The sequence below is a fragment of the Gadus morhua genome, chromosome 22 (assembly GCF_902167405.1).
Source record: "Gadus morhua chromosome 22, gadMor3.0, whole genome shotgun sequence".
Lineage (NCBI taxonomy): Eukaryota > Metazoa > Chordata > Actinopteri > Gadiformes > Gadidae > Gadus > Gadus morhua.
In genome coordinates, this window is record NC_044069.1 from 7,425,452 (window position 1) to 7,449,643 (window position 24,192).

Sequence of the window (24,192 nt, forward strand, 5' to 3'; positions counted from 1 at the left end):
TCATGTTTTGTTACGCGTTTCTGCAGTCGGTTGCACCAGCAGAACGTAAAGCCGATCATAAGTTCGGGTGTAAAGCCTACCGTTTTTTCAACAAAAAGAAAAGCTGGCAGCGTTTTTGGCCCTAAAAGCGCCGAGAGCGTTTTTTACTATCGCCTAGCAACGAATCCATTCTAGACCCGACGTTACTCGCCTACTACCTATCCAGGCTAGAGCCCATTAGACATGTTGTAGATCTCGACATGTTCTGTAATTAAAACTATTAATCGCTCCACCGGCACTTTCCCGAGTGATTTGTCTGCCATTGTTTCTTGTTTTGACAGTTGAGAGTTTCCTTCGTAACGAAGTGTCAATGTTCCGCTTGTGATTGGTCAGTTGCCCAAAAGACGCCTGACGTCGGCCGCTTTCTTCCTGAAAGTTGAACTTTTTTCAACGCTCCGTATGGCAGAAAAAAACGCTGGGAGAGGCGTTTAAAAAAGCGGCCGTGACTTTTTCCAGAAACGCTCTGCTCCATAGGAATATAATGTAAAACAAGCGCTGGCAGATTTAAAAAAACGCTAGATGTGAACGCGACAGACTCTCAGCCCAGCTCTTCTTCTTGTCAGGGCAAACGTGAGACAGGATGAGATCCACCATGTTCTTGATGATGGGCGGGGGCGGGTGGATGTTGTGGGGGCTATGATGGGCTAAGGTCATCTCCCAGGCATCCACAAACACAACACCCAGGCCCTTGAACATGGTCCTGAGAACCTTGTCGATCTGCAGTGAGAACCAGTCGCTGCTGTGCTTGCTCGTCGTCTGGTCCATGGCCACAAAGTTAGCAGAGCGGATTATCACGAGGGTTCCGGGGCCCCGGTCCAGGAGCCGTACTAGCGCCTGGCAGATGTGCCACATGCGGTGTGTGTAGACCTCAATAGGGAAGGATGTGAAGTGGGCCCAGATGCTGAAGACCACCACGGTGTCGGGGCCTCCGGCCAGGCCGTCCAGCTCATTGGCGACGTAGCGTAGCTCGCTCGTGCTGACAGGGAGGATTCTGATGGGTGGACCGTGACAGCGGTAGTTCATCAGGATGTTGTTTTTAAAGTCCACCGCCATCAAGGGGCCAACCTTCTTTGAACGGTGCAGGTTGAAATCTGATTTGAAGGAGAGAACGAAAGAACGCGCCCATTGGAAATTAACAATGAGTCATGAATAAGAGTCAGAGCATCGTGCGAACAGAGATAATGTGTCAGTGCTCACCTGGTATGAATGCGCTGAGGTACTCAAACCACTGCCTCATCGTGGAGTCTCCGTACATATGGATCACCTTGCCAGTAAGGCACTGCGTGATGGTCGAAGCGTCGTTAAACTGGCGAACAGAAGTTCCACAGAGAGGCCTCCAAGTGCCTTGGTAGTAATAGCCAGAAGGGGTGTACTTGTCCGGCTCTGCTTTGATGGTGCTGTTTTCTAACTCTGTTTCATCTGGGATAAGAGTATTACAAAACATTTCAAAAGAAGAAATAAATAAAGCTTGGCACCACCAACACATAAGCAACCTCCTCCATTAACTGTAGCAGTTTCTGTGTACCTATCTTCTGAGGAAGCACGTTGATACGATCAGGTCCTGACGCAGGGATGACAACTTTGAGGTTTAGACGGCTGCGAGCAATAAAATAAACAAGGATAAAACAAATTTTCCAAAGTTATAAATGAAATGAGCGAGAAAAGCATCGTGCAGCGCCAGACCTCTGAAATAGCAGCGCTTCTTGGTTGGTGTAGAGGGGCTTCTCGTAGCCACCCATGGCGTGGTTGATCCTGGTGTCACAGCTCAGCAGCTTAGGCTTCAAGCAGTACCAGGGCTCCCCTGTGTGGAGGTTGGTGTAGTTGCACAGGGGCTGCTGCGCGGAATCAGGCGGCAGGCACGGGATGCACGTGGTGGTCTCGGACAGCTTGCCCGAGCGGAACAGACTCTTGAAGAAGACCCGGTTGGGCCGCTCCTCGCGGAGCCGCTGCAGCACGGCCACAGCCTCACTGGAGTGCACCATGGTGATCTGCACCTGGGCCGAGCCCCCCCACAGCAGGGGAAACAGTGCCGAGTAGGAGCCGTTGAGGTGATCCACTACCTTACCCGCCACCCCGGCCCCCAGCATCGGGGAGTGCAGCCGGGCCACCAGGAAGTCCCCGCCGTAGCGCTTGGGACTGCCCTGGAAGTTGTGCATCTGGACCAGGGCCTCCAGCTGGTCCCCAACATGCCACTCCTTCTGGCCCTTTGAGGGCAGGATGGTGAACAGGCTGTGCACAGGGTCGCTGGTCTGGTAAAGGGGCGCAGGGGCGGGGCGGGCGGGGAGCTTGGGCCAGGCGATGGCTTTGAGGAGGTAGTGATCCTCCAGGGCTTCGTCGGGGGTGGGGGGCTCCAGGTCCATGTGGCTGCAGAAGGTGTTGGCTTGGTACGGAGGGGCGGACCTCATCTGGGGGAAGGCTGTGTGGCTGCTGGTCTGCCAGCCCAGGTTCTGAGGAGGACAAGAAGAGAGGTTTGGTTTAATGTGAAGGTGACCACGTCCTTGAGAAGGATTCTTGAAAACGAGTCAGGGTTTGCCTTCATGTTTTTGTGGACAGGCAGTTTGCACACTCTGTTTGCGGAGCAGGTACACGTGACAAATCTGTGTATTTGCCGTGCGTGAGGGTCTGGATTTTACCATTTTGGTTGGTGCCTGTCCTCACAGTTCGCACATACCATAAAATAATATATATAATGATAATCCGTGTCATTCCTCACCTTTCCACTGTGATGGGTGAGGTTGGGTAAGGTTTATGGTGCATACTGGTTGCCATCTATCACTGAGGTGGGTGCAACACACTGGTAAAGGAGGTGTGATATCCCCCAAAAAACTGCCTGGGGCCCCGCAATTGTTTGGGGGCCCCGGGCCACGGGGGGGGCCCCCTAGAGCCAAAAAATCAACAATCGCTCCATACACCCCCCCCGTCAACAATCGCTCCACCCCCCCCCCCCCCCCCCCCCCTCAACAATCCTCTGCCTAGGGCCCCCACACTACCTAGAATCGCCCCTGAGTCTAGCATTAAGCTGTGATAAAAAATGTAATAAAGGATCGCAAATAGTATTTTTGTCCACTGAGTAACTCAGGAATTAAACGAAATGTTACTTTATCACACAGACACAAAATGACACTAACCTCGAGAGTGGGAATGTTGCACAGCAGGAACAAGAAAACAGAGAGTGCGAGGAGAAGGAAGATGAGAGCATATTTGGCGGGATATCCACACATTATGATCCCCTTCAGCCTCCCATGGTTAACTACCGCTTCATATTCCGCTTTCAACATTGTGGCAGTAGTAGTCCTGGGGTTTGTTAACACTAAAACAATAGAGAGAGGGGACACGGATTAAAAACGTAACTTTCATATATTGTGTTGTAGAGTGGGATACTTACATCTGACCACTAGAGGGCAATAGTGCAATTGATTTGTACAGTAACCCACCGTTGTCTATCCTGAGGAGCAGGCAGTTAAATAGCTGCATCAACTTGTCGACAACGAATGTTGGCGGGTTAAAAATTAGAATAGAGTTTTTTTTATGCCAAATACAATAGATTAGGATGGGCAGTTCTAGGCCAAACTTCCACAGCCAATTTTTATTCCAGTCCAGGTGGCATCTGCTTTAATTTTCTAAGTTAGAATTTGCTGAATCTAAGTAGTCTTTAAGAAGACCGATGAAAATTGAAAAGCAGCACATTTCACTATCCCCCTCAAAACACAGAACCACCTACGTTTTTATTCTGTTGTCAAATGTGTCAGGGGACTTTTAAGTGATCCGTGCTCTACCTCCGCCCATACTTCACATGAGCAGCTACGTTTTCCTTCTACACCCGGGGATGAACCCTCAGACAAAACCGGACCTATCTCTCACATTATTATAACGTTATTTGCGTAACGTTATGTTATTTTTAGTGAACCACCATTCAGTACGGGCCGATATACAGTATATGCCCTAAACACGTGATCAGTGATCGGCCGATCAACTTGAAATTTAAACTTAGAATAAGATCTCACTTAGAGATCTTACTAGGTATCATTCTTCTCCAACGGTCAGGGTAAGAGCTCTTACCTCCCTGGGACTCCTCCGTAGTGTTACTTTTGGTGACACTTTATATTAAGGTCCTTGTAATAAGCCTTTGTTAATAGGTGTGGTATCTTGTGCCCAATAAAGGCGGACGGCCAAGTTGTAAAGAAGGAATACTCGAGGCGTAGTGACCAGAGCTATAGAGAGAGAGAGTTGCGACACGCTATGATCTCGCCGACAGGGTGGTCACGTGGTTCATGTAAGCCTCAATAGTTCCAAACACGCCGCGCTTTCAATGTTATTCTATGGGACGACAGCAGAGATTTCAATATTAAATGGTAAATATGAATGAAAAAATCACATGCAAGTATTTGTCTGACTGTTATTGCATTATTGCATATTTGTAAATGTCAGTTTTACATTTAGAGCGGTAGGGGGGCAACTGAAAGCTATTTATAAGTACTATTACTTAGATACGTTTTTAAGTTTTGGAGGGAAAGCTTCACGTTCGTGTTAGCATACTGGCCTAACCTTAACTTGTACCTTACATCTGTGTTGAAATCAAAGTATTCAAGATGTTCTACCATGATCATTTAAAGATATAAGCCACACAAAGTATCAAATATATTAAAGAATAACAACTCATTACGCTTGGATGAATGAAATTGTATTTTTTTTAATTAAACAATTAGTGTGACAAGAACAAGTGATTGCGATTGTGTGAACAGATTCAACAATGGACACAGCAGGGAACACTATATACTTAGGGCAAACCATTAACATATAACGTTGCAAATATACTATACTTTATGCCATTACAATACTTAGAATAGCCCTAGGAAATTCAAAATGGGTTTAGGAGGGAGGATCCTCGTTTGGTCATGAACTCTGACCTCTAACCTATTCTCAAAAGTCAGGGCATAAGTGGTTGAGGAACAGTTGTTACCCGCTCTGTGATCTTCAATGGTGTCATGGTTCATTGGTTACAACTAACATTTTATAGATCAATGGTCATACCATGGTTGGCTGTGCAGCATTTGGATGCTCCAATCGGTCCGAGAAGGGTTATCACATCTACGGCTTCCCCAAGGACCAAGAGCGCAGGGAGAAATGGATGGCAATGGTCAGCCGTCAAAACGTATTGACAGTCAGCAACAGTCAAAAACGATGTAACGTAATGTTCAGATCACTTGCTAGCATTTCAAAGGGCATAATAATTGTAGTGTAGAGAATTATGACTTTCCAATGATATTTGAAGTGCAACGGAAACTGATATTAAAGCCTACCTACCGGTACACTTTGGAAATGACCAATTCAAAGCCACAAAAGTAGATAGGATGTTGAAGTTGAGGCCCGATGCAGGCCCAACAGTTTTCATCCATCGCCCTAAACCGAAGAGGAGGAAACCCCCTTCTGTGAGGGTGCCTCCGGAACCAAGTGCAACGGACCACCCATATTGCGCCAAATTAAACTTCGGTATGATCCATGCAGCTTACAATATTCCCCATTTCATGTAATTCTAGGATAGACTACACTCCTAATGAGATTACATAATTCATGTTTGCACATTCAGTTTAAAAAACAACCAGAAGGCAGGGATTCTCTGAGGATTTGCACACAATGTAGATAATCGACACATTTCTACCCAATTAACAATTGCCGGTAGATCCATTTATAAATTGTATTGGTTTCTGATTGTGGCAGATGATTTAATTCACATTACAGAAATGTTTTGCTTTAATTCATTTTCTTACATTGGAGATGACAGTAGTTGCAAATGCAAAGGCAAAATACATATAGCATCAACATTACCTTGTAATTGTTACAGAGATTGAGGGAGAAATTTAGGTGGATTTCAAGAGCGTTGAAAAGGACATCACAGGAGACACAGAGAGCAATCAAGAGGCCACATTGCCAGGGGCAGGTGATTCAGGGGCAGGTGATCCAGTGGCAGGTGATCCAGGGATTTGTGTGCCGAGGGTCAGTCAGGGGTCAACAGTGAAGGAATAACTTTTGCCAGGGCCAGCTGCTCCAGGGACCAGACTGCCAGGGACTGATGGGGCGACTGTGGAGGACCTAATAAGGCAACTAGAAAAGGAAAAATTAATGAGAAGGAGAGCAGAGAGGGCTATTGCAAAACAAAAAAGAATCAATTTGGCACTAAGAAAGAGAATCAATTTGGCACTAAGAAAGAAACAATTCAGTCAACAAGAAGTTAAAACGAAAAAGCCATATAGGTTAAATTCACCGCCCATCATAATCAGCATTGTTGAATCGGCGGCATCTGTAGGGCTTCATGTGCTGAACATCACCCTTTCCAGGATATAATTAAACAAACACTGTTATTTCTACTAGCTATCGCATCATAAAACCCGTCCTTAAATCAACCTAAATTATCCTAGTAATCCAACATAAATAACTAACTAAATAAAAGTTAGATTCACTAGTACTGAACTTTGTAATTGTTGGTGTAGATACCATCACATGGTGCAGTCGAGCTAACAAACTAGCAGGCAATCGGTCGTCTACCAAGATAAAAATATATATAATTACGCTGTGCATATACAAATAAATATCAATATATGCATCATAAAAGGTCCTGATACAATATAGACAGTTGACAATTCAAAAGAGGTAGCTATTAATCAATTTACCCCTGGAGATACCTTCACAGATGGTGAAGTTGAGCTAACAAACTAGCAAGCAATCGGTCGTCTACCAAGATGAATATATATATAATTACGCTGTGCATTTACAAATAAAGATCAGTATATGCATCATAAAGGGCCTCTGATACAATATAGACAGTTGACAATTCAAAAGAGGTAGCTATTTAATCAATTTACCTCAGCAGTAACTCGGCGGCCAGCAATGGAAATGAACGGTCTCCTACGCCGTAAAATGGTTGTTTGGAACTATTCGAGGCTCCATACCCCGGAAGTAGGCGCTACAACGGAGTCCAATGGAAGTGTCCCAACTCTCTCTCTCTATAGCTCTGGTAGTGACCGTTAATAGCTTTATATGTAAGGCACATATCACGGTACACATCAACAGGTGATAGCAGAAAGTCAAACTCGAGACTACGGAAGCCCCGAGGAGCATATATTCATCCAAATATGAATGCACTTATCTTGCGATACAAATTAACGTTGCAACAATAGGTAATAACTAAGACACTTATGATATGCTTATTAACACTAATTGGTGTTAATAAGATATTAATAAACATGTTTATTGTGAGATTATAAGCACTTATAAGAAACATGAAATTCATCTACAAGAAATGTATAAAACTATTCTTAATATTATTAAGCAATCAATAAATAGTTAACATGCTTCTTATAAGTGCTTATAAAAGTCTTATAATCTCACAATAAACATGTTAACTATTTATTGATTGCTTAATAATATTAAGAATAGTTTTATAAATTTCTTGTAGATATAAAAAAAATCCTTTATTAAACTCCTAATCATGCATTTTGCAGGTACGGAATCTAAAGCGGGAACAATGCTTATTATGGTTAAAGGCCTACGTGGAGGCAGGGGTGGACTGGTCATCTGGCATACCGGGCATCGTCCCGGTGTGCCGTTGACCCAATGTGGGCCGGTCCGGTCCGCTATGTTTTGTTTTTTTCTCTCTCTCTAAATTCCCTCCAATTGGGCCAGCCAATGGGCAACAGAGGGCTAGCAGTGTGTGGCCAGCATCGACACATATTATTGGTCTATGTTTGTCATTGTCAATCAATCATGGGCTGACAGGCTCAGAGAGCCCTGACAGTGCTGTCAATCACAACACAAACCAGGGTGGGCTGGACCGCATGGCATGGGCCGGAGTCGTGGGAGTCGGGACGGAGCTGAAAATGGATAAGCATAAGAAACGCCCGGATGGCGCTGAAAAACTGCGACTCTCTGGAGGTGGAAGCTGCTAAATGTTCAAAATGTACACACCTATTTGGAGCCGGGGTCAACACCCCAGCTGGTGCTGCTGCGCCGGGAGACGAGCGAGTGGAGGTGTCATGCCAAATTTGTACCTGCTGCCAAATTTGTACCGGGTGCGTCATCCATACGTAATCCATTCCAAACCTGCCTGGCAACAGATGATCGCGTCGTCCGTTGCCGGGCAGGTTTCAAAAAACATTCGCGCTCATGTTGCCAAAGACGAAATAACATAATACAGAAAACGGATCGCTAGATAACACTTGTATTTACTTTATATTTGTATTGTATTTAATTGTTTAATCAAATTTAGCAAGTAAACTGAGTGTTTAAAGCAGGTCAAGGATGAAATAGCACAATACAGATAACCGATCGCTTGATAGGAGGGTGTGTGTCTGTGTGTGAGACTGGGTTTGTGTTCTTGTTTTGCTATTCAGGGGACATTTGACCGTAAGCTGTGTGTGCGTGTGAACGTGTGCGTGCACGTGTGTGTCAGTGTGTTTTTGTGTGTGTGTGCATGTCGGTGAAAACACGGTTTGGGTTGGAAAGCCACACTGATGGACATGTCTTATTATTCAGGGGACGGGCGTGTGGGGACGTTCTCCAGGTCATCACATGGAGGGGAAACAGGAAGGGCTGGACCAGTGACACGTCACACACTGTCTCAGACACCACTTCCTGTCCAAGTGGATTTGCGTGTGTGTGTGTGTGTGTTACGATTTCAACAACAACCCAGTGCACATATACACATACCCACCACTATGCGTTTGGCTTCAATGGGCCAGAGCGAGAGAGGACGAGAGAGAGAGAGGACGAGAGAGAGAGAGAGAGAGAGAGAGAGAGAGAGAGAGAGAGAGAGAGAGAGAGAGAGAGAGAGAGAGAGAGAGAGAGAGAGAGAGAGAGAGAGAGAGAGAAAATAGGGGATCGATTGACGGGAAAGAAAAGGGAAGCGAGAGAGAGAGAGAGCGAGGAAGCGTGACATGAGGGCGGAATGGGAGAGAGAGAGAGACAGCGACAGAAAGCAGATGTCAACTCTGATACTGTTGATGAATGAGCATCCGCCCTAGTAATCTGGTTACCATCAGTATCAGTTTTAGCTGTGTTACTTATGCTTTTAAGGAAGAGAGGGCGAGAGAGGGAGAGAGGGCGAGGCAGATCAGAACAGAAAAACGAAAGAAGGATGGGCGTGGGAGTGATAATGGACGATACATCAGAATATAAGAAATCTAAAAAACTGAAAGAAGCAGAATTTCCCTAAGAAATAAATAGCCGGCGCGTTTTTTTTCTGCAGAGTCAGAGGTCCTTGAGAAGAATCAGCGGATGGGAGATAACAGTAGGGGTTTGTAGATTGAATACCTGCTGGAACGAAGCCAGTCAGAAAACTCACAGACCTACTACTACAGCATAGAACACAGGAGTTATATGTTCTTGAATGACGTATGCTTGGAGCTGGGGACAACAGTTTCAGAACCAAACGCAAAATGAGGTTGCCTTGAATACCATAATAACGAACGGTCAAATAATTTCCCTATGTGTGTATCCCCATTTACACGACCCACACCTTTCTAGTTTCTACCTTTATGTTGGAATCATTCGCAGCAATCAACCTTTCATCAATGGGACTTCTAAAGTGCACTCTATTGCAGCACAGATTCAAACGGAGGAAATCAAATAAGGAAAATCTAAATGTAACTAGGTCCTCATAATTAAACTCTGAGTGGAGAAATGACTCCACTCGGAGTGGAGAAATAGGCTATACCGTTTTAGCCGCGGTTGCTAGTCAAACAGCAGAGACCTTGGCCGTCACTTGCGAGCTGCCAATAACCTGCAGTGAGTCTTTAAGCCCAGTAGCCCACCCCTTCCCTTTTTTAGCTGTCGTGCAGGCGTGCCCCTCTTCCCCCCTAAAAGAGGATTGGATTAAATGTGCCCTAAGCAATATTTATTTTAAAATAAATGTAAAATGGCTTTATTTTGAAAGCCATCACTGTTACAGAGTGTTTGTTCAGTAACAGTGGTCTCCAAGTCCCACTGCTCGGCAGTAAACGGAAAGAAAAGTATCTGGCATCCCGTTCCCGCTTCATCCAATCAGGAGCGAGAGCCCCACGTAGAGGTGGAAACCTCTGCGTGTTCACGGGCAGGCAGGCGGCAGGCGGCAGGCGGCCGGCGTTGACTCGAAACGGCAGAACAGGGGAAGCTATATGGCAAGCCGAATTGACATTTATTAACTAAGTTTGACTATCCGGAATTTACATTGTAGATATCAACAACTTCATTCAAGATATCTGTTACGTAGTTGTGACTAGTCGAAACGACAGTTAGAGATAACTGTGACGTAGTTTTGACTAGTCGAAACGATAGTTAGAGATATCTGTAATTCAGTTTTGACTAGGCGAAACTGAATTACAGATATCTGCAATGACTTCACGGAAAACGACATTCAACTCGTCACACATCTTAAATGACAATTGCAGATATCTGTAATTCAGTTTCGCCTAGGCAGGATGAAAGAGATATCTCAAACGTCATTTGAGTGTTGGGCATTACGTTTTAGATATCCAGAAATACGTAATTTCCCCTTGCCGCCATAATCAAAGAAGAAGTGGGTTCATTTCCGAATGGAATAAGAAAGGAGCAGTCATGGCGTTGGCTTATGGCAAGCCGAATTGTCATTTATTAACTCAGTTTGACTATCCGGAATTTACATTGCAGATATCTGCAATTCAGTTTCGCCTAGTCAAAACTAACATTTCGGATATCCGCAACTACATTCCTCCTATCCGCAATTGTCATTTCAGATATCCACAAAGACATTCCTCCTAGGCGAAATGACGTCATTTTCGCCATTCATGTCTATGGGGTTTCTCATTGCGGATATCTACAATTCAGTTGCGGATATCCACTTTGTGAATTACGGATATCTGCAACTGAATTGTAGATATCTGTAATTCCAGTTTGAGATATCTACAATTTGATTCTGACAAGTCATAATTCCAGTTCAAGATATCTTTAATTCACCTCAATTCAAGATATCTACATGTCCCTTTTCAGATATCTTAAATTAAGTTTTGACTAGGCGAAATGAAGTTGTAGATATCTCTAACTGGAGTTACGACTAGTCAAAATGACGTTGTAGATATCTCTAACTGGAGTTACGACTAGGCGAAATGACGTTGTAGATATCTAATATCTATGGCAAGCCGAATTGTCATTTATTAACTAAGTTTGACTATCCGGAATTTACATTGTAGATATCAACAACTTCATTCAAGATATCTGTAATGTAGTTGTGACTAGTCGAAACGACAGTTAGAGATATCTGTAATGTAGTTTTGACTAGTCGAAACGACAGTTAGAGATATCTGTAATTCAGTTTTGACTAGGCGAAACGACTGTTAGAGATATCTGTAATTCAGTTTTGACTAGGCGAAACTGAATTACAGATATCTGCAATGACTTCACGGAAAACGACATTCAACTCGTCACACATCTTAAATGACAATTGCAGATATCTGTAATTCAGTTTCGCCTAGGCAGAATGAAAGTTAAAGATATCTCAAACGGCATTTGAGTGTTGGGCATTACGTTTTAGATATCCAGAAATACGTCATTTCCCCTTGCCGCCATAATCAAAGAAGAAGTGGGTTCATTTCCGAATGGAATAAGAAAGGAGCAGTCATGGCGTTGGCTGTGATCGAAAAGATCACGAGAAAATGCCATGAAATTGAACAAGCCCACACACAGGGGATGTGTGGAGAGAGAGCTGCTCCGCTCCCGCCTAAAGTAAACGGTCCTATAATTTGTCATTACAGATATCTGAAACGTCATTACAGATATCTGAAACGTCATTTCGCCTAGTCAAAACTCGAATTCAAGATATCTTTAATTCAGTTTCGCCTAGGCAGAATGAAAGTTAAAGATATCTACAATTGTAGATATCTCTAATCAAAATTCCTTTCAAGATATCTATAACTTGACATTAGATATCTACCACGTCATTTCGCCTAGTCGTAACTCCAGTTAGAGATATCTACAACGTCATTTCGCCTAGTCGTAACTCCAGTTAGAGATATCTACAACGTCATTTTGACTAGTCGTAACTCCAGTTAGAGATATCTACAACTTCATTTCGCCTAGTCAAAACTTAATTTAAGATATCTGAAAAGGGACATGTAGATATCTTGAATTGAGGTGAATTAAAGATATCTTGAACTGGAATTATGACTAGTCAGAATCAAATTGTAGATATCTCAAACTGGAATTACAGATATCTACAATTCAGTTGCAGATATCCGTAATTCACAAAGTGGATATCCGCAACTGAATTGTAGATATCCGCAATGAGAAACCCCATAGACATGAATGGCGAAAATGACGTCATTTCGCCTAGGAGGAATGTCTTTGTGGATATCTGAAATGACAATTGCGGATAGGAGGAATGTAGTTGCGGATATCCGAAATGTTAGTTTTGACTAGGCGAAACTGAATTGCAGATATCTGCAATGTAAATTCCGGATAGTCAAACTGAGTTAATAAATGACAATTCGGCTTGCCATAAATATCAAGTTATAGATATCTTGAAAGGAATTTTGATTAGAGATATCTACAATTGTAGATATCTTTAACTTTCATTCTGCCTAGGCGAAACTGAATTAAAGATATCTTGAATTCGAGTTTTGACTAGGCGAAATGACGTTTCAGATATCTGTAATGACGTTTCAGATATCTGTAATGACGTTTCAGATATCTGTAATGACAAATTATAGGACCGTTTACTTTAAGCGGGAGCGGAGCATCTCCTCGTTCAATCATCATTCACACTATGGCAAGCCGAATTGACATTTATTAACTAAGTTTGACTATCCGGAATTTACATTGTAGATATCAACAACTTCATTCAAGATATCTGTTACGTAGTTGTGACTAGTCGAAACGACAGTTAGAGATATCTGTGACGTAGTTTTGACTAGTCGAAACGATAGTTAGAGATATCTGTAATTCAGTTTTGACTAGGCGAAACTGAATTACAGATATCTGCAATGACTTCACGGAAAACGACATTCAACTCGTCACACATCTTAAATGACAATTGCAGATATCTGTAATTCAGTTTCGCCTAGGCAGAATGAAAGTTAAAGATATCTCAAACGTAATTTGAGTGTTGGGCATTACGTTTTAGATATCCAGAAATACGTAATTTCCCCTTGCCGCCATAATCAAAGAAGAAGTGGGTTCATTTCCGAATGGAATAAGAAAGGAGCAGTCATGGCGTTGGCTGTGATCGAAAAGATCACGAGAAAATGCCATGAAATTGAACAAGCCCACACACAGGGGATGTGTGGAGAGAGAGCTGCTCCGCTCCCGCCTAAAGTAAACGGTCCTATAATTTGTCATTACAGATACGCTATCTGAAACGTCATTACAGATATCTGAAACGTCATTACAGATATCTGAAACCTCATTTTGCCTAGTCAAAACTCGAATTCAAGATATCTTTAATTCAGTTTCGCCTAGGCAGAATGAATGTTAAATATATCTAGATATCTCTAATCAAAATTAATTTCAAGATATCTACAACTTGATAATAGATATCTACAATTAAATTACGACTATCCCTAACTCCAGTTAGAGATATCTACAACGTCATTTTGACTAGTCGTAACTCCAGTTAGAGATATCTACAACTTCATTTTGCCTAGTCAAAACTTAATTTAAGATATCTGAAAAGGGACATGTAGATATCTTGAATTGAGGTGAATTAAAGATATCTTGAACTGGAATTATGACTAGTCAGAATCAAATTGTAGATATCTCAAACTGGAATGACAGATATCTACAATTCCGTTGCAGATATCCGTAATTCACATAGTGGATATCCGCAACTGAATTGTAGATATCTGTAATGAGAAACCCCATAGAAATGAATGGCAAAAATTACTTAATTTCGCCTAGGAGGAATGTCTTTGTAGATATCTGAAATGACAATTGTGGATAGGAGGAATGTAGTTGCGGATATCCGAGATGTTATTTTTGACTAGGCGAAATTGAATTGCAGATATCTGCAATGTAAATTCTGGATAGTCAAACTTAGTTAATAAATGACAATTCGGCTTGCCATATTCACACTGATTACATCGCTCCATATCGCACCATGTCAGAGCAGCCGGAGGTCGAGGGAGTCGGGGTTTTTAACCTATGGCAAGCCGAATTGTCATTTATTAACTCAGTTTGACTATCCGGAATTTACATTGCAGATATCTGCAATTCAGTTTCGCCTAGTCAAAACTAACATTTCGGATATCCGCAACTACATTCCTCCTATCCGCAATTGTCATTTCAGATATCCACCAAGACATTCCTCCTAGGCGAAATGACGTCATTTTCGCCATTCATGTCTATGGGGTTTCTCATTGCGGATATCTACAATTCAGTTGCGGATATCCACTTTGTGAATTACGGATATCTGCAACTGAATTGTAGATATCTGTGATTCCAGTTTGAGATATCTACAATTTAATTCTGACCAGTCATAATTCCAGTTCAAGACATCTTTAATTCACCTCAATTCAAGATATCTACATGTCCCTTTTCAGATATCTTAAATTGAGTTTTGACTAGGCGAAATGAAGTTGTAGATATCTCTAACTGGAGTTACGACTAGTCAAAATGACGTTGTAGATATCTCTAACTGGAGTTACGACTAGGCGAAATGACGTTGTAGATATCTAATATCAAGTTATAGATATCTTGAAAGGAATTTTGATTAGAGATATCTACAATTGTAGATATCTTTAACTTTCATTCTGCCTAGGCGAAACTGAATTAAAGATATCTTGAATTCGAGTTTTGACTAGGCGAAATGACGTTTCAGATATCTGTAATGACGTTTCAGATATCTGTAATGACAAATTATAGGACCGTTTACTTTAGGCGGGAGCGGAGCAGCTCTCTCTCCACACATCCCCTGTGTGTGGGCTTGTTCAATTTCATGGCATTTTCTCGTGATCTTTTCGATCACAGCCAACGCCATGACTGCTCCTTTCTTATTCCATTCGGAAATGAACCCACTTCTTCTTTGATTATGGCGGCAAGGGGAAATTACGTATTTCTGGATATCTAAAACGTAATGCCCAACACTCAAATGACGTTTGAGATATCTTTAACTTTCATTCTGCCTAGGCGAAACTGAATTACAGATATCTGCAATTGTCATTTAAGATGTGTGACGAGTTGAATGTCGTTTTCCGTGAAGTCATTGCAGATATCTGTAATTCAGTTTCGCCTAGTCAAAACTGAATTACAGATATCTCTAACTATGTCAGGGTGTGGGTGTCTCCCTGTGTTTCCTTCCTGTGTTGATTGCTGTTCCCTCCCCTAATGTGTCTCAGCTGTTCCTCGTTGTGTTTGTTATTTAAGCCCTCGTCTTTCCTTTGTTCGTTGTGCTGTCATTGTGGTTTGCTGTGGTTAGTGTTGGTTGTTAGTCCTGCGTGTTCCGTGTTCCGTGTTCCTTGTTCCCTCTCGAGTTCCCTGTTGTCTCCCGAGTTCCCTGATTCCTGTGCCTTAGCCTTTAGGTGTGATTAAAGTGCCGTTTTCCTCAATACCGTCTGCGTTTGGGTCCTACCTGCCTGCCTGCACCTCCAGCTTCCCTTTAACAGAATGACAGCACCACGATGGGACCCAGCGGACGCTCAATTTGACCGTAGTTTGGAGGATTTACTAGCCAGAATAAATAAGACAATGGAGCGCTGGGAGGGTTTGGGGAACCACCCGGTTCCTCCTGGTACTCCAGCTCCCGCACTGACTCCGGTCCCCGAGCCCTGTCCGGTTCCTGAGCCCACTCCTCGCCTTCCAGAGTGGTACCGGCCTCGTCACCTGCTTGAGGTGGTCCGTCCTCCGCTCCTGCCTGAGGGGGCCCGCCCCCTGCTCCTTCCAGAGGGGTACCGGCCTCTGCTTCCACCGGAGGGGGTCCGCCCTCCAGACCGTCCAGGGGAGGCACGCCCTCTAGCTGGCCTTCCACCAGAGGGGACCCGCCCTCTGCCTGGCCTTCCACCAGAGGGGACCCGCCCTCTACCCTGTCCACCAGAGGGGGTCCGCCCTCCAGACCGTCCAGGGGAGGCACGCCCTCTACCTGGCCTTCCACCAGAGGGGACCCGCCCTCTGCCTGGCCTTCCACCAGAGGGGACCCGCCCTCTACCCTGTCCACCAGAGGGGACCCGCCCCCTACCTGGCCTTCCACCAGAGGGGACCCGCCCTCTGCCTGGCCCTCCTCCTGAGGAGACCCGTCCTCTACCTGGCCTGCCTCCTGAGGGGACCCGCCCTCTACCTGGCCTGCCTCCTGAGGGGACCCGCCCTCTACCTGGCCTTCCACCAGAGGGGACCCGCCCTCTGCCTGGCCTTCCACCAGAGGGGACCCGCCCTCTACCTGGCCTGCCTCCTGAGGGGACCCGCCCTCTACCTGGCCTGCCTCCTGAGGGGACCTGGCCTTCCTCCTGAGGGGACCCGCCCTCTACCTGGCCTTCCTCTTGAGGGGACCCGCCCTCTACCTCGCCTTCGCCGGCCTCCTGAAGGGTTCCGCCTTCACCGCTGCCGGCCTTCTGAGGGGGTTCTGTGCCACTGCAGGTCTCCTGAGGGACTGAGCCCTCATCGTCCTTGCCGCCGGCCTCCTGAAGGGTTCCGCCTTCACTCTGCCTCTGCTTGCCCCCCAGGCCGTCCGCCTGAGGCTCCCTGCCATGCCCTGGGGCAGTTTTCTGGACGCCCGCCTGACGTCCCTCGGCTCTGCCGCAGTCCATTTTTTTTTGATTCCCCCCTCCTGGCGCCCCTCCACCCACCCGTTTTGGGTTTGAATTTCTTTGTTTTTTGCTTGTCGTGGGTCGCCTGGGAGTCGACCCTTAAGGGGGGGGTACTGTCAGGGTGTGGGTGTCTCCCTGAGTTTCCCTCCTGTGTTGATTGCTGTTCCCTCCCCTAATGTGTCTCAGCTGTTCCTCGTTGTGTTTGTTATTTAAGCCCTCGTCTTTCCTTTGTTCGTTGTGCTGTCATTGTGGTTTGCTGTGGTTAGTGTTGGTTGTTAGTCCTGCGTGTTCCGTGTTCCTTGTTCCCTCTCGAGTTCCCTGTTGTCTCCCGAGTTCCCTGATTCCTGTGCCTTAGCCTTTAGGTGTGATTAAAGTGCCGTTTTCCTCAATACCGTCTGCGTTTGGGTCCTACCTGCCTGCCTGCACCTCCAGCTCCTTTAACAAACTATCGTTTCGACTAGTCACAACTACGTAACAGATATCTTGAATGAAGTTGTTGATATCTACAATGTAAATTCCGGATAGTCAAACTTAGTTAATAAATGTCAATTCGGCTTGCCATAGATATCTGTAATTCAGTTTCGCCTAGTCAAAACTACGTCACAGATATCTCTAACTGTCGTTTCGACTAGTCACAACTACGTAACAGATATCTTGAATGAAGTTGTTGATATCTACAATGTAAATTCAGGATAGTCAAACTTAGTTAATAAATGTCAATTCGGCTTGCCATAGGTGAGGAGTGTAGCTGGCTGGCTGCGGACGAGGAAGTAGGGAAATATATATATTGCCCTAAATATAACCATACATTTAGCCTATATTTTTTGTTTTTATCTGGCTGTGTGAAAAAGTCTATTGTCTAATATGAGAATGCATATCTGTTCAGACCTGTAATTCATCTCTTAGACTTTTTCTCGCAGCTACAGAAAAAAAAATTCAATTCTCTATTTATGGTTTCACAATGACTCAGTCATTGTGTCACAGTTGAAACAAATGAGTTTCAGCTCTAATGCTGCTACTGTCTGTAATATGTTTCTATATAGATTTTTGTCAGGATATTTTGTAATTATTGTCCGAGTCTGGTTTTAACTAATGCTGGGCTTACACCGAAAGATTTTCACATTCACAGACTAAAAAATGCAAGAGAGAATTTAGCGTTGGATGAAGTGTGATATTTAAGAAGGGTTTTGTAGATACGTATGGGCAGTGGTGTTGTCTATTTTATTGTAGTGGGTATACTGTGATGATTCCCTCCCAGCCTCGTACAAACCCGTCCCACCGGTACGTGTACGTGTGTGGCACTTATGGGATGTCGCACCACACTCACCAACGCAGGGGTCTACAACCCGCTGACCTTTAACGATTATCAACAATCATGTAATGCTGAGTAAGTTTATCAGTTCTAATAACAGTATGAACAAATAGAAGACAAAAATGACAAGTTGTGCTTTGTATATCTATAGTAGCAATAGCACATGCTAAACAAGGACAAAATCTACTCAAAATAATTTAATGAACTGTTTACAACCATGGCTATGAGAAGGAGATGACAGGAGACTAATGTTTCACTCTTTCAATTGCTCTAATTTGAGCTCTTACTGTTGTTATCTAACATACCATACAGTAATTGAATTGTGTAAAAGTGTGAAATTACTGCACCTTAAAAATGACCATGAATTAGCTATACTCTCATTTGCATAGTGATTAACATTATGAATTTCAATTGTGTATACCAACTGTATGTTAGCTGACATTTACCTAACTTGTTTTCCCTCGCTCTAACCATAGATGCCTGTTTTTAAATTCCCTAGCCTGACACCCAGTCTGAAAGGCTGACCAGGGGGTTCTCATCTAAAAGTAACGAGGAGATATAAAGTGGGATTAAAACATTGTCTTCTGTTGACTACTTATTATGTGGTTTACACATTAAAGGCATATTGTACGATTTTCAGTGATATGCACTTTTTAATATGTTGTTGAAATTGTTTTTTACATCCTGACAGCAATAAATAACTTATGGGCAATGAAAAAGAAGCGAAAAAAAAACGAATTCTGTATCTGCTATAAACCTGTTAAAATGCTTACCAATCGGAGACATTGTACCCGAATCTAAAGAACCAATCACAAGCCTGCGCGTTCTCTCCCCACTGTGTACGAGCCTGAGCCGGCCTGAGCGCGTTCACGGAGGGCAAAGAAAGCGTTGTTATCATAGTAGTTCATGACAGTGGACTAGACCTAGTGAGCCTACAACGTTAACACGATGGAAGAAAAAAAACAGAAGTTACCACTGCCACCGTTACTTGCCGCGGTTCATCCTTTTAAAAAGGCAAGAAAAAGAAAGACAGAAAATGAAAAGGCAGCAACAAAAAAAAAGTTGGAGAATGCTCGAGGAAAAACGAGAATAAATATTGGATTCGCTTTTCAGCGATGGCGACAGCTGAGGGAGTTGAATGGCCTGAAAAGTGACGCAATGGTTGCCGTTGAAGTAAGCCGTAAGCAGCAGCAGCGCTCGTGCACGGCTCTGTGTCGAGGGGTGGGGGCAGGGAGTCCTGAATGGTGGGGGAGGAGTTAAACGGAACTCCGAAGAGAAGCTAATTTCAAATCATGCTAGCTCTCTCACATCGTACAGTATAGCTTTAATATGTGAGGACTGGACACACACACGCACACGCACGCACACACACGCGAGAAGGAGGGTCTCGGCCCGCCATCTTACGTGCAGAGATGCAGGGGCAGCTTCGTGCTTCGTAGAGACAGGGCAGAGCGCGAGCGCGCAGGGGGAATTTTATGAATGTGTGAATGTAGGAGATAACTTCCCCTGCTTAGAGTATTTTATTGCAGTTATACCCAGGGCCGCTGACAGGTTTGGCTGGGCCCGGGACAAAATTCCCTCAATGGGCCCCCCCCACCTCTGACTCTTCCTCTACTCTGGGGGATGGATCCACTCCTCCTGAATATCACTGTGTCTTTCTCTCTCTCTCCCTTCACTCTCCTCCCCTTCTCTCTCACTGGTAGCCTGTTCTTCCTCTATCTCACTGGTAGCCTGTTCATCCTCTCTCTCATCCTCTTTGGTAGCCTGTTCTTCCTCTCTCTCATCCTGTTTGGTAGCCTGTTCTTCTTCTCTCTCATCCTCTCTAGCCTCTCCTATAAAGGTGAACATATTTCGATAAAAAGGGCTATATCTAAATTAACAGGGGTCAAAATGAACCATTTAAAAAAGCACAAATTGAAAACCCCTTAATTTGACGATTTAACACAGAAAAGAATAGACTGATCAACTTGGCTAACTCTATCCCAAAGACTACAAAAGTTTAAAAATCCAAGTTTTTTTTTTTTGTTCCCAAAATTGTCAAACGCCGAAACACAACCACAGAATTCCCTTGTGCAGCTCCCAAACACATGACGTCGGGATGACAAGCCCATTTATTACGGATAAACCAAAAGGATTATTTACAACTTTAATTGGATAGGCTATGGATATGGACTGAGTGAAGTTATGGCTTTCAGAATCATACCACAAAAAAACTCACGCTATTGTTTTCACTTAGAGCTCATTAACTGCACATTTCATCAACCATTTTTCACTTGACCAAGGGGAATCATGTCAAGGGTACTTTTATTTATCGCCAGACCCGCGTTTATGTCCGCTGAACTTCCAGAGAATGTTTGGGGAACAAGGCGGAGCCCATTCGTCTGGCGAGTTTCAAGTTAACGGCAATCAGAAACTAAGTTACAGGCTACCCCAAAACGTCACGTTTATAACCCATTCGTTACATCCAACTCTATCTAAATGGCAATTTCACATGTTGCCATGCCACTGGCTTATTTTAAACCATGAGCCGCGTTACACTGGCTGTAATTCAGCTGACTGGGAATGATTCTCAAATCAATTCAGCCTGATTGGAGTGCGCAGCGCGTGCCTGCCTGAAACATTTGATTTGGACATGGGCCTATTTGCGGGCCGGGGTAATGTGCATATTCTAAGATTCAATTAGATATAGGCGTATGAAACACAGTGTAATAAAGCCGTTGTGGTTATCAAATTATTCAATGCCCCCTGTCTGTCTGATATTGATCTCCGTGTGACTTGCTCATGTGGTGCTGCGCTAATATGTTTGACACGCCGCCTGTGCCTGTGTTACTTGACGACGGGGCTGGAAAAAGTTGGCCGTTTCTTACCTGGCTGTGCTGCACAGCTGCCTTTACTGGTACCGGCTGCAGCATCACCTGAGTCTTTTCTGAAATATTTATAAATATTTATAAAGAGATCCCCTCAGGCTTTCGGCTTCTTCCTCTCTTTTTCGCCTTTCTTTTTTTTTCAGGGCTCCTGACTTGTGCATGTTGAATCAACTCGCGCACTGACCACTAATGGAATGATGTCGTCTTTTTTCTTCTCCAAAGACCAAACCATTTTGGCATAGGGGTGATAGGGGGTTATTGGCCGTTTTTTCAAGGGCAATGAAGGCAAACAATCTAGGAGTCATTAAATGAATGCAAATAAAGCACTTTTCTTCTCTAAATCAACACATTTTGAAGTATACATACAATGATTAATCCCAACTTCATGGGGGTCCAGTTATGGGCCCCCCCCATTCCAGGGCCAGTCCAGGGCCCGGGACAACGTACCCGTTTGTCCCCCCCTGTCGGCGGGCCTGGTTATACCCAACCGATATTTGCGAAAAATAAACACAGAAGTGAAAGATCTGTCACAAGACGATTGATACGTATCCGTGCATATTTTTAAGTGGGTATACGCAAATCCTGGTGCGTTCCTAGTGGGTATACGGCGTATACCTGCGTATCACGTAGACTACACCACTGCGTATGGGGGTTGGAGATGCAGCGACCGCAGCATGTCTGTTAACTTTGATCCTGTTCAGGTTTCTCCAGCAGCACACACTTGTCAGCAGCACAAGAGACACAAACTTGAAAAACAAAAACAAAAAAAAGCAACAACTGCTATTTGCAGTGCTGTAGGCCTACTATTATTCGGATGTATGTACTTGATTAAATTGTTTTAATCAAGTACATACAGGGTTCTTCCCGTTCGTCCCGTCCCACCCCTAGTGCTGATAATGTAGTGGACTGGTCTGGACAGATAACGCCAGGGCTGAATTTTTGTCCAAGTCCACCCCTGCATATGAAAGTTATGAACAGAGATATAAAGGTGACCTCATGGCGTCTGGAGCCCTGTGAAGTATTGATAAATGTAATGCATTCGTTAGCCCACCCACCCAAAATCACCACCAGCCGTCACTGGTAGTGGTAGCCTACATGTACTTTTTAAATAACCATAACTTGCTAAATTTTCAAACGGTTTGTTTTGTTATAAACGTCAGAGATGTAGTTACGGCACTGCATACTTGATAGCCTACTGATGAATAATTATTTAAGATTCTAAAAAAATTGAATAATGTTATAAAATAGGTACAATGTTTGTGAGAAACCAAACCGTTTGTAAACCGGTTGAGAATGTAGCAAGTTATGGTTATTTAAAAAGTACATAAATAACCAGAACTGTAGCTTTAAAAAAAAAAAAAGGTGCTGAAGAAAAATGTGATACCCTTGTGGTCTCCCCTACAGATACACTAAAAAGTTACTTGTGCTTCGTTACTGTCCACCACTGTCCATTTCTAAAGATGAGGTATTTTCTTTTGGGTCTTTCATGAGGATGATTAAGCACAGCAGAAACCAGAAATGTTTTTAGTCGAAGTCCTTTGGTGACTGGATGTTAATTGATTTAAAGAAATTACCTTACAGACGTTTCAGAGACTTGCATGAAGAAGAAAAAAGTGCAAATCTTCTGCCGGAGGAAGCTGGCAACTTGGGTTCTTTGTCCTCTCCTCTTTGTCGACAATCTTGCTCTTCATCGATGTCGCTCTGCTAGGCCTACTTCTAGAAGTTATTTATTTCCCTAAATTATCTGTGAAATTAAGGAGGCGTGTGCAGAAAGCGGAAGTGCCTCATATGGAAGTGTAGTGGTGCCGAGATGATGCCTCATGAAACGTCAAAGCCTCGCAGCCAGATGAACCATCAAAGTGGTTCGACCTCGAAGCTTCAAATGAGTACGCTAGGGACACCTAGTGGTGAATGAAATTATGATGAAAGAAAGAGTTTCCTGTGATGATGTGATGTTTGCTTCGTACAACATCAAAACGTTTAAGAATTAAAGTCATTTCAGTGATACGTGTGAGTGTGCCGTTCATAAATATCTCCCGAGCTCATCGTAGAGAAAAAATCATTTGACAAAGATTTTAAGTCATCCCGGGAAAAATAGATTGTCTCATAACTACAGTAGCCTACTAATAATTGTAATAATAGAACTGCATGATGACTGAGAATGAGTGTGATCAGTGGTGTAGTCTAATTTATTGTAGTGGGTATACTGTGATGATTCCCTCCCAGCCTCGTACAAACCCGTCCGACCGGTACGTGTACGTGTGGCGCTTATGGGGTGTCGCACCACACTCACCAACGCAGGGGTCTACAACCCGCTGATTTAAGTATAACGATTATCAACAATTATGGAAAGCTGAGTAGGTTTATCAGTTTTAATAACAGTATGAGCAAATAGAACACAAAAATGACAAGTTGTCCATTGTATATCTATAGTAGCAATAGAACATGCTAGACTATGGAGGTAGATTTGTGTCTTTATTATGCAATCAAAAATAATAGGTTTGAGAGCAAAACTTTCCACACTGCAATCAAAAAATAGATTTGAGAGCAAAACTATCGACACTGCAATCAAAAAATGTTTTATTGCAAGATAAATTAATGTGATAAAAAAAGTTTTGTTTGCAAACCCAAAAGTTTTGTTTGCAAATCCAAAAGTTTTGTTTGCGAATCCAAAAGTTTTGTTTGCGAATCAAAAAGCTTTGTTTGCGAATCCTAAAGTTTAGCTTGCGAGTCCAAAAGCTTTGCTTGCTGTTGAGCTGAATCTCGTGGGCGGGACCTACACCGAAAGATGTAAGACACGTCTCTATTGGCCAGTCTCGATCGGAGTGACAGCTTGGCAACATCCGAAAAGCCGCTGCCCCCCGACCGCCTCCAGAAGCAGATTGTCGGCCTGACGGACAGGGTGTTCGTTTGTGCCTCTCAATCCGCGGCAGCGGTCAACAACATCGCCCTGCTCTCCTCTGCCATGGTCTCCTTGTCGGCTGACAGGGAGGCCTACGATATATTCAGGGCGCGCAAGTGCGCGCACGGGACAAGCTCATAAGGCGAAGCCTAGACGGCGTAGCCTACATGAAATAGAACTCCCTCTCTCGTTACTAACTGTGGATGTTGCCAAGCTGTCACTCCGATCGAGACTGGCCAATAGAGACGTGTCTTACATCTTTCGGTGTAGGTCCCGCCCCCCCAGATTCAGCTCAACAGCAAGCAAAGCTTTTGGATTCGCAAGCAAAACTTTAGG

The 24,192-nt window shown here is 43.9% G+C and overlaps 1 protein-coding gene across 9 annotated transcripts; it reads right to left on the minus strand.

The window, feature by feature from the left end:
• Positions 1–443: 443 nt before the first annotated feature.
• Positions 444–22,771, minus strand: LOC115535974 (NXPE family member 3-like). 9 transcript variants are annotated; one of them, XM_030347608.1, is made up of 7 exons: positions 22,529–22,771; positions 3,168–3,349; positions 2,753–2,814; positions 1,723–2,486; positions 1,565–1,635; positions 1,237–1,458; positions 445–1,130 (listed from the first exon to the last, which is right to left on the minus strand). In XM_030347608.1, the coding sequence occupies exons 4-7, from the start codon at positions 2,442–2,444 to the stop codon at positions 544–546; spliced, it is 1,602 nt and encodes a 533-aa protein (XP_030203468.1). In that variant the 5' UTR covers positions 2,445–2,486; positions 2,753–2,814; positions 3,168–3,349; positions 22,529–22,771; the 3' UTR covers positions 445–543. The 9 variants fall into 9 exon arrangements, with proteins under 9 accessions (XP_030203467.1, XP_030203468.1, XP_030203469.1 ...); XM_030347609.1 differs by having other exon boundaries at positions 2,753–2,833; XM_030347605.1 differs by lacking the exon at positions 2,753–2,814 and adding an exon at positions 21,570–21,700 and having other exon boundaries at positions 447–1,130; positions 22,529–22,768.
• Positions 22,772–24,192: the final 1,421 nt, after the last annotated feature.

Bases quoted from the DNA above. Each gene is read 5' to 3' on its own strand.
- LOC115535974 (XM_030347604.1), bottom strand. From the start codon at position 3,317: ATGTTGAAAGCGGAATATGAAGCGGTAGTTAACCATGGGAGGCTGAAG. The intron at 2,487-3,167 runs GTTAGTGTCATT...TGTCCTCCTCAG, and splicing joins GCAACATTCCCACTCTCGAG to AACCTGGGCTGGCAGACCAG. The intron at 1,131-1,236 runs GTGAGCACTGAC...CCTTCAAATCAG, and splicing joins CCTCAGCGCATTCATACCAG to ATTTCAACCTGCACCGTTCA.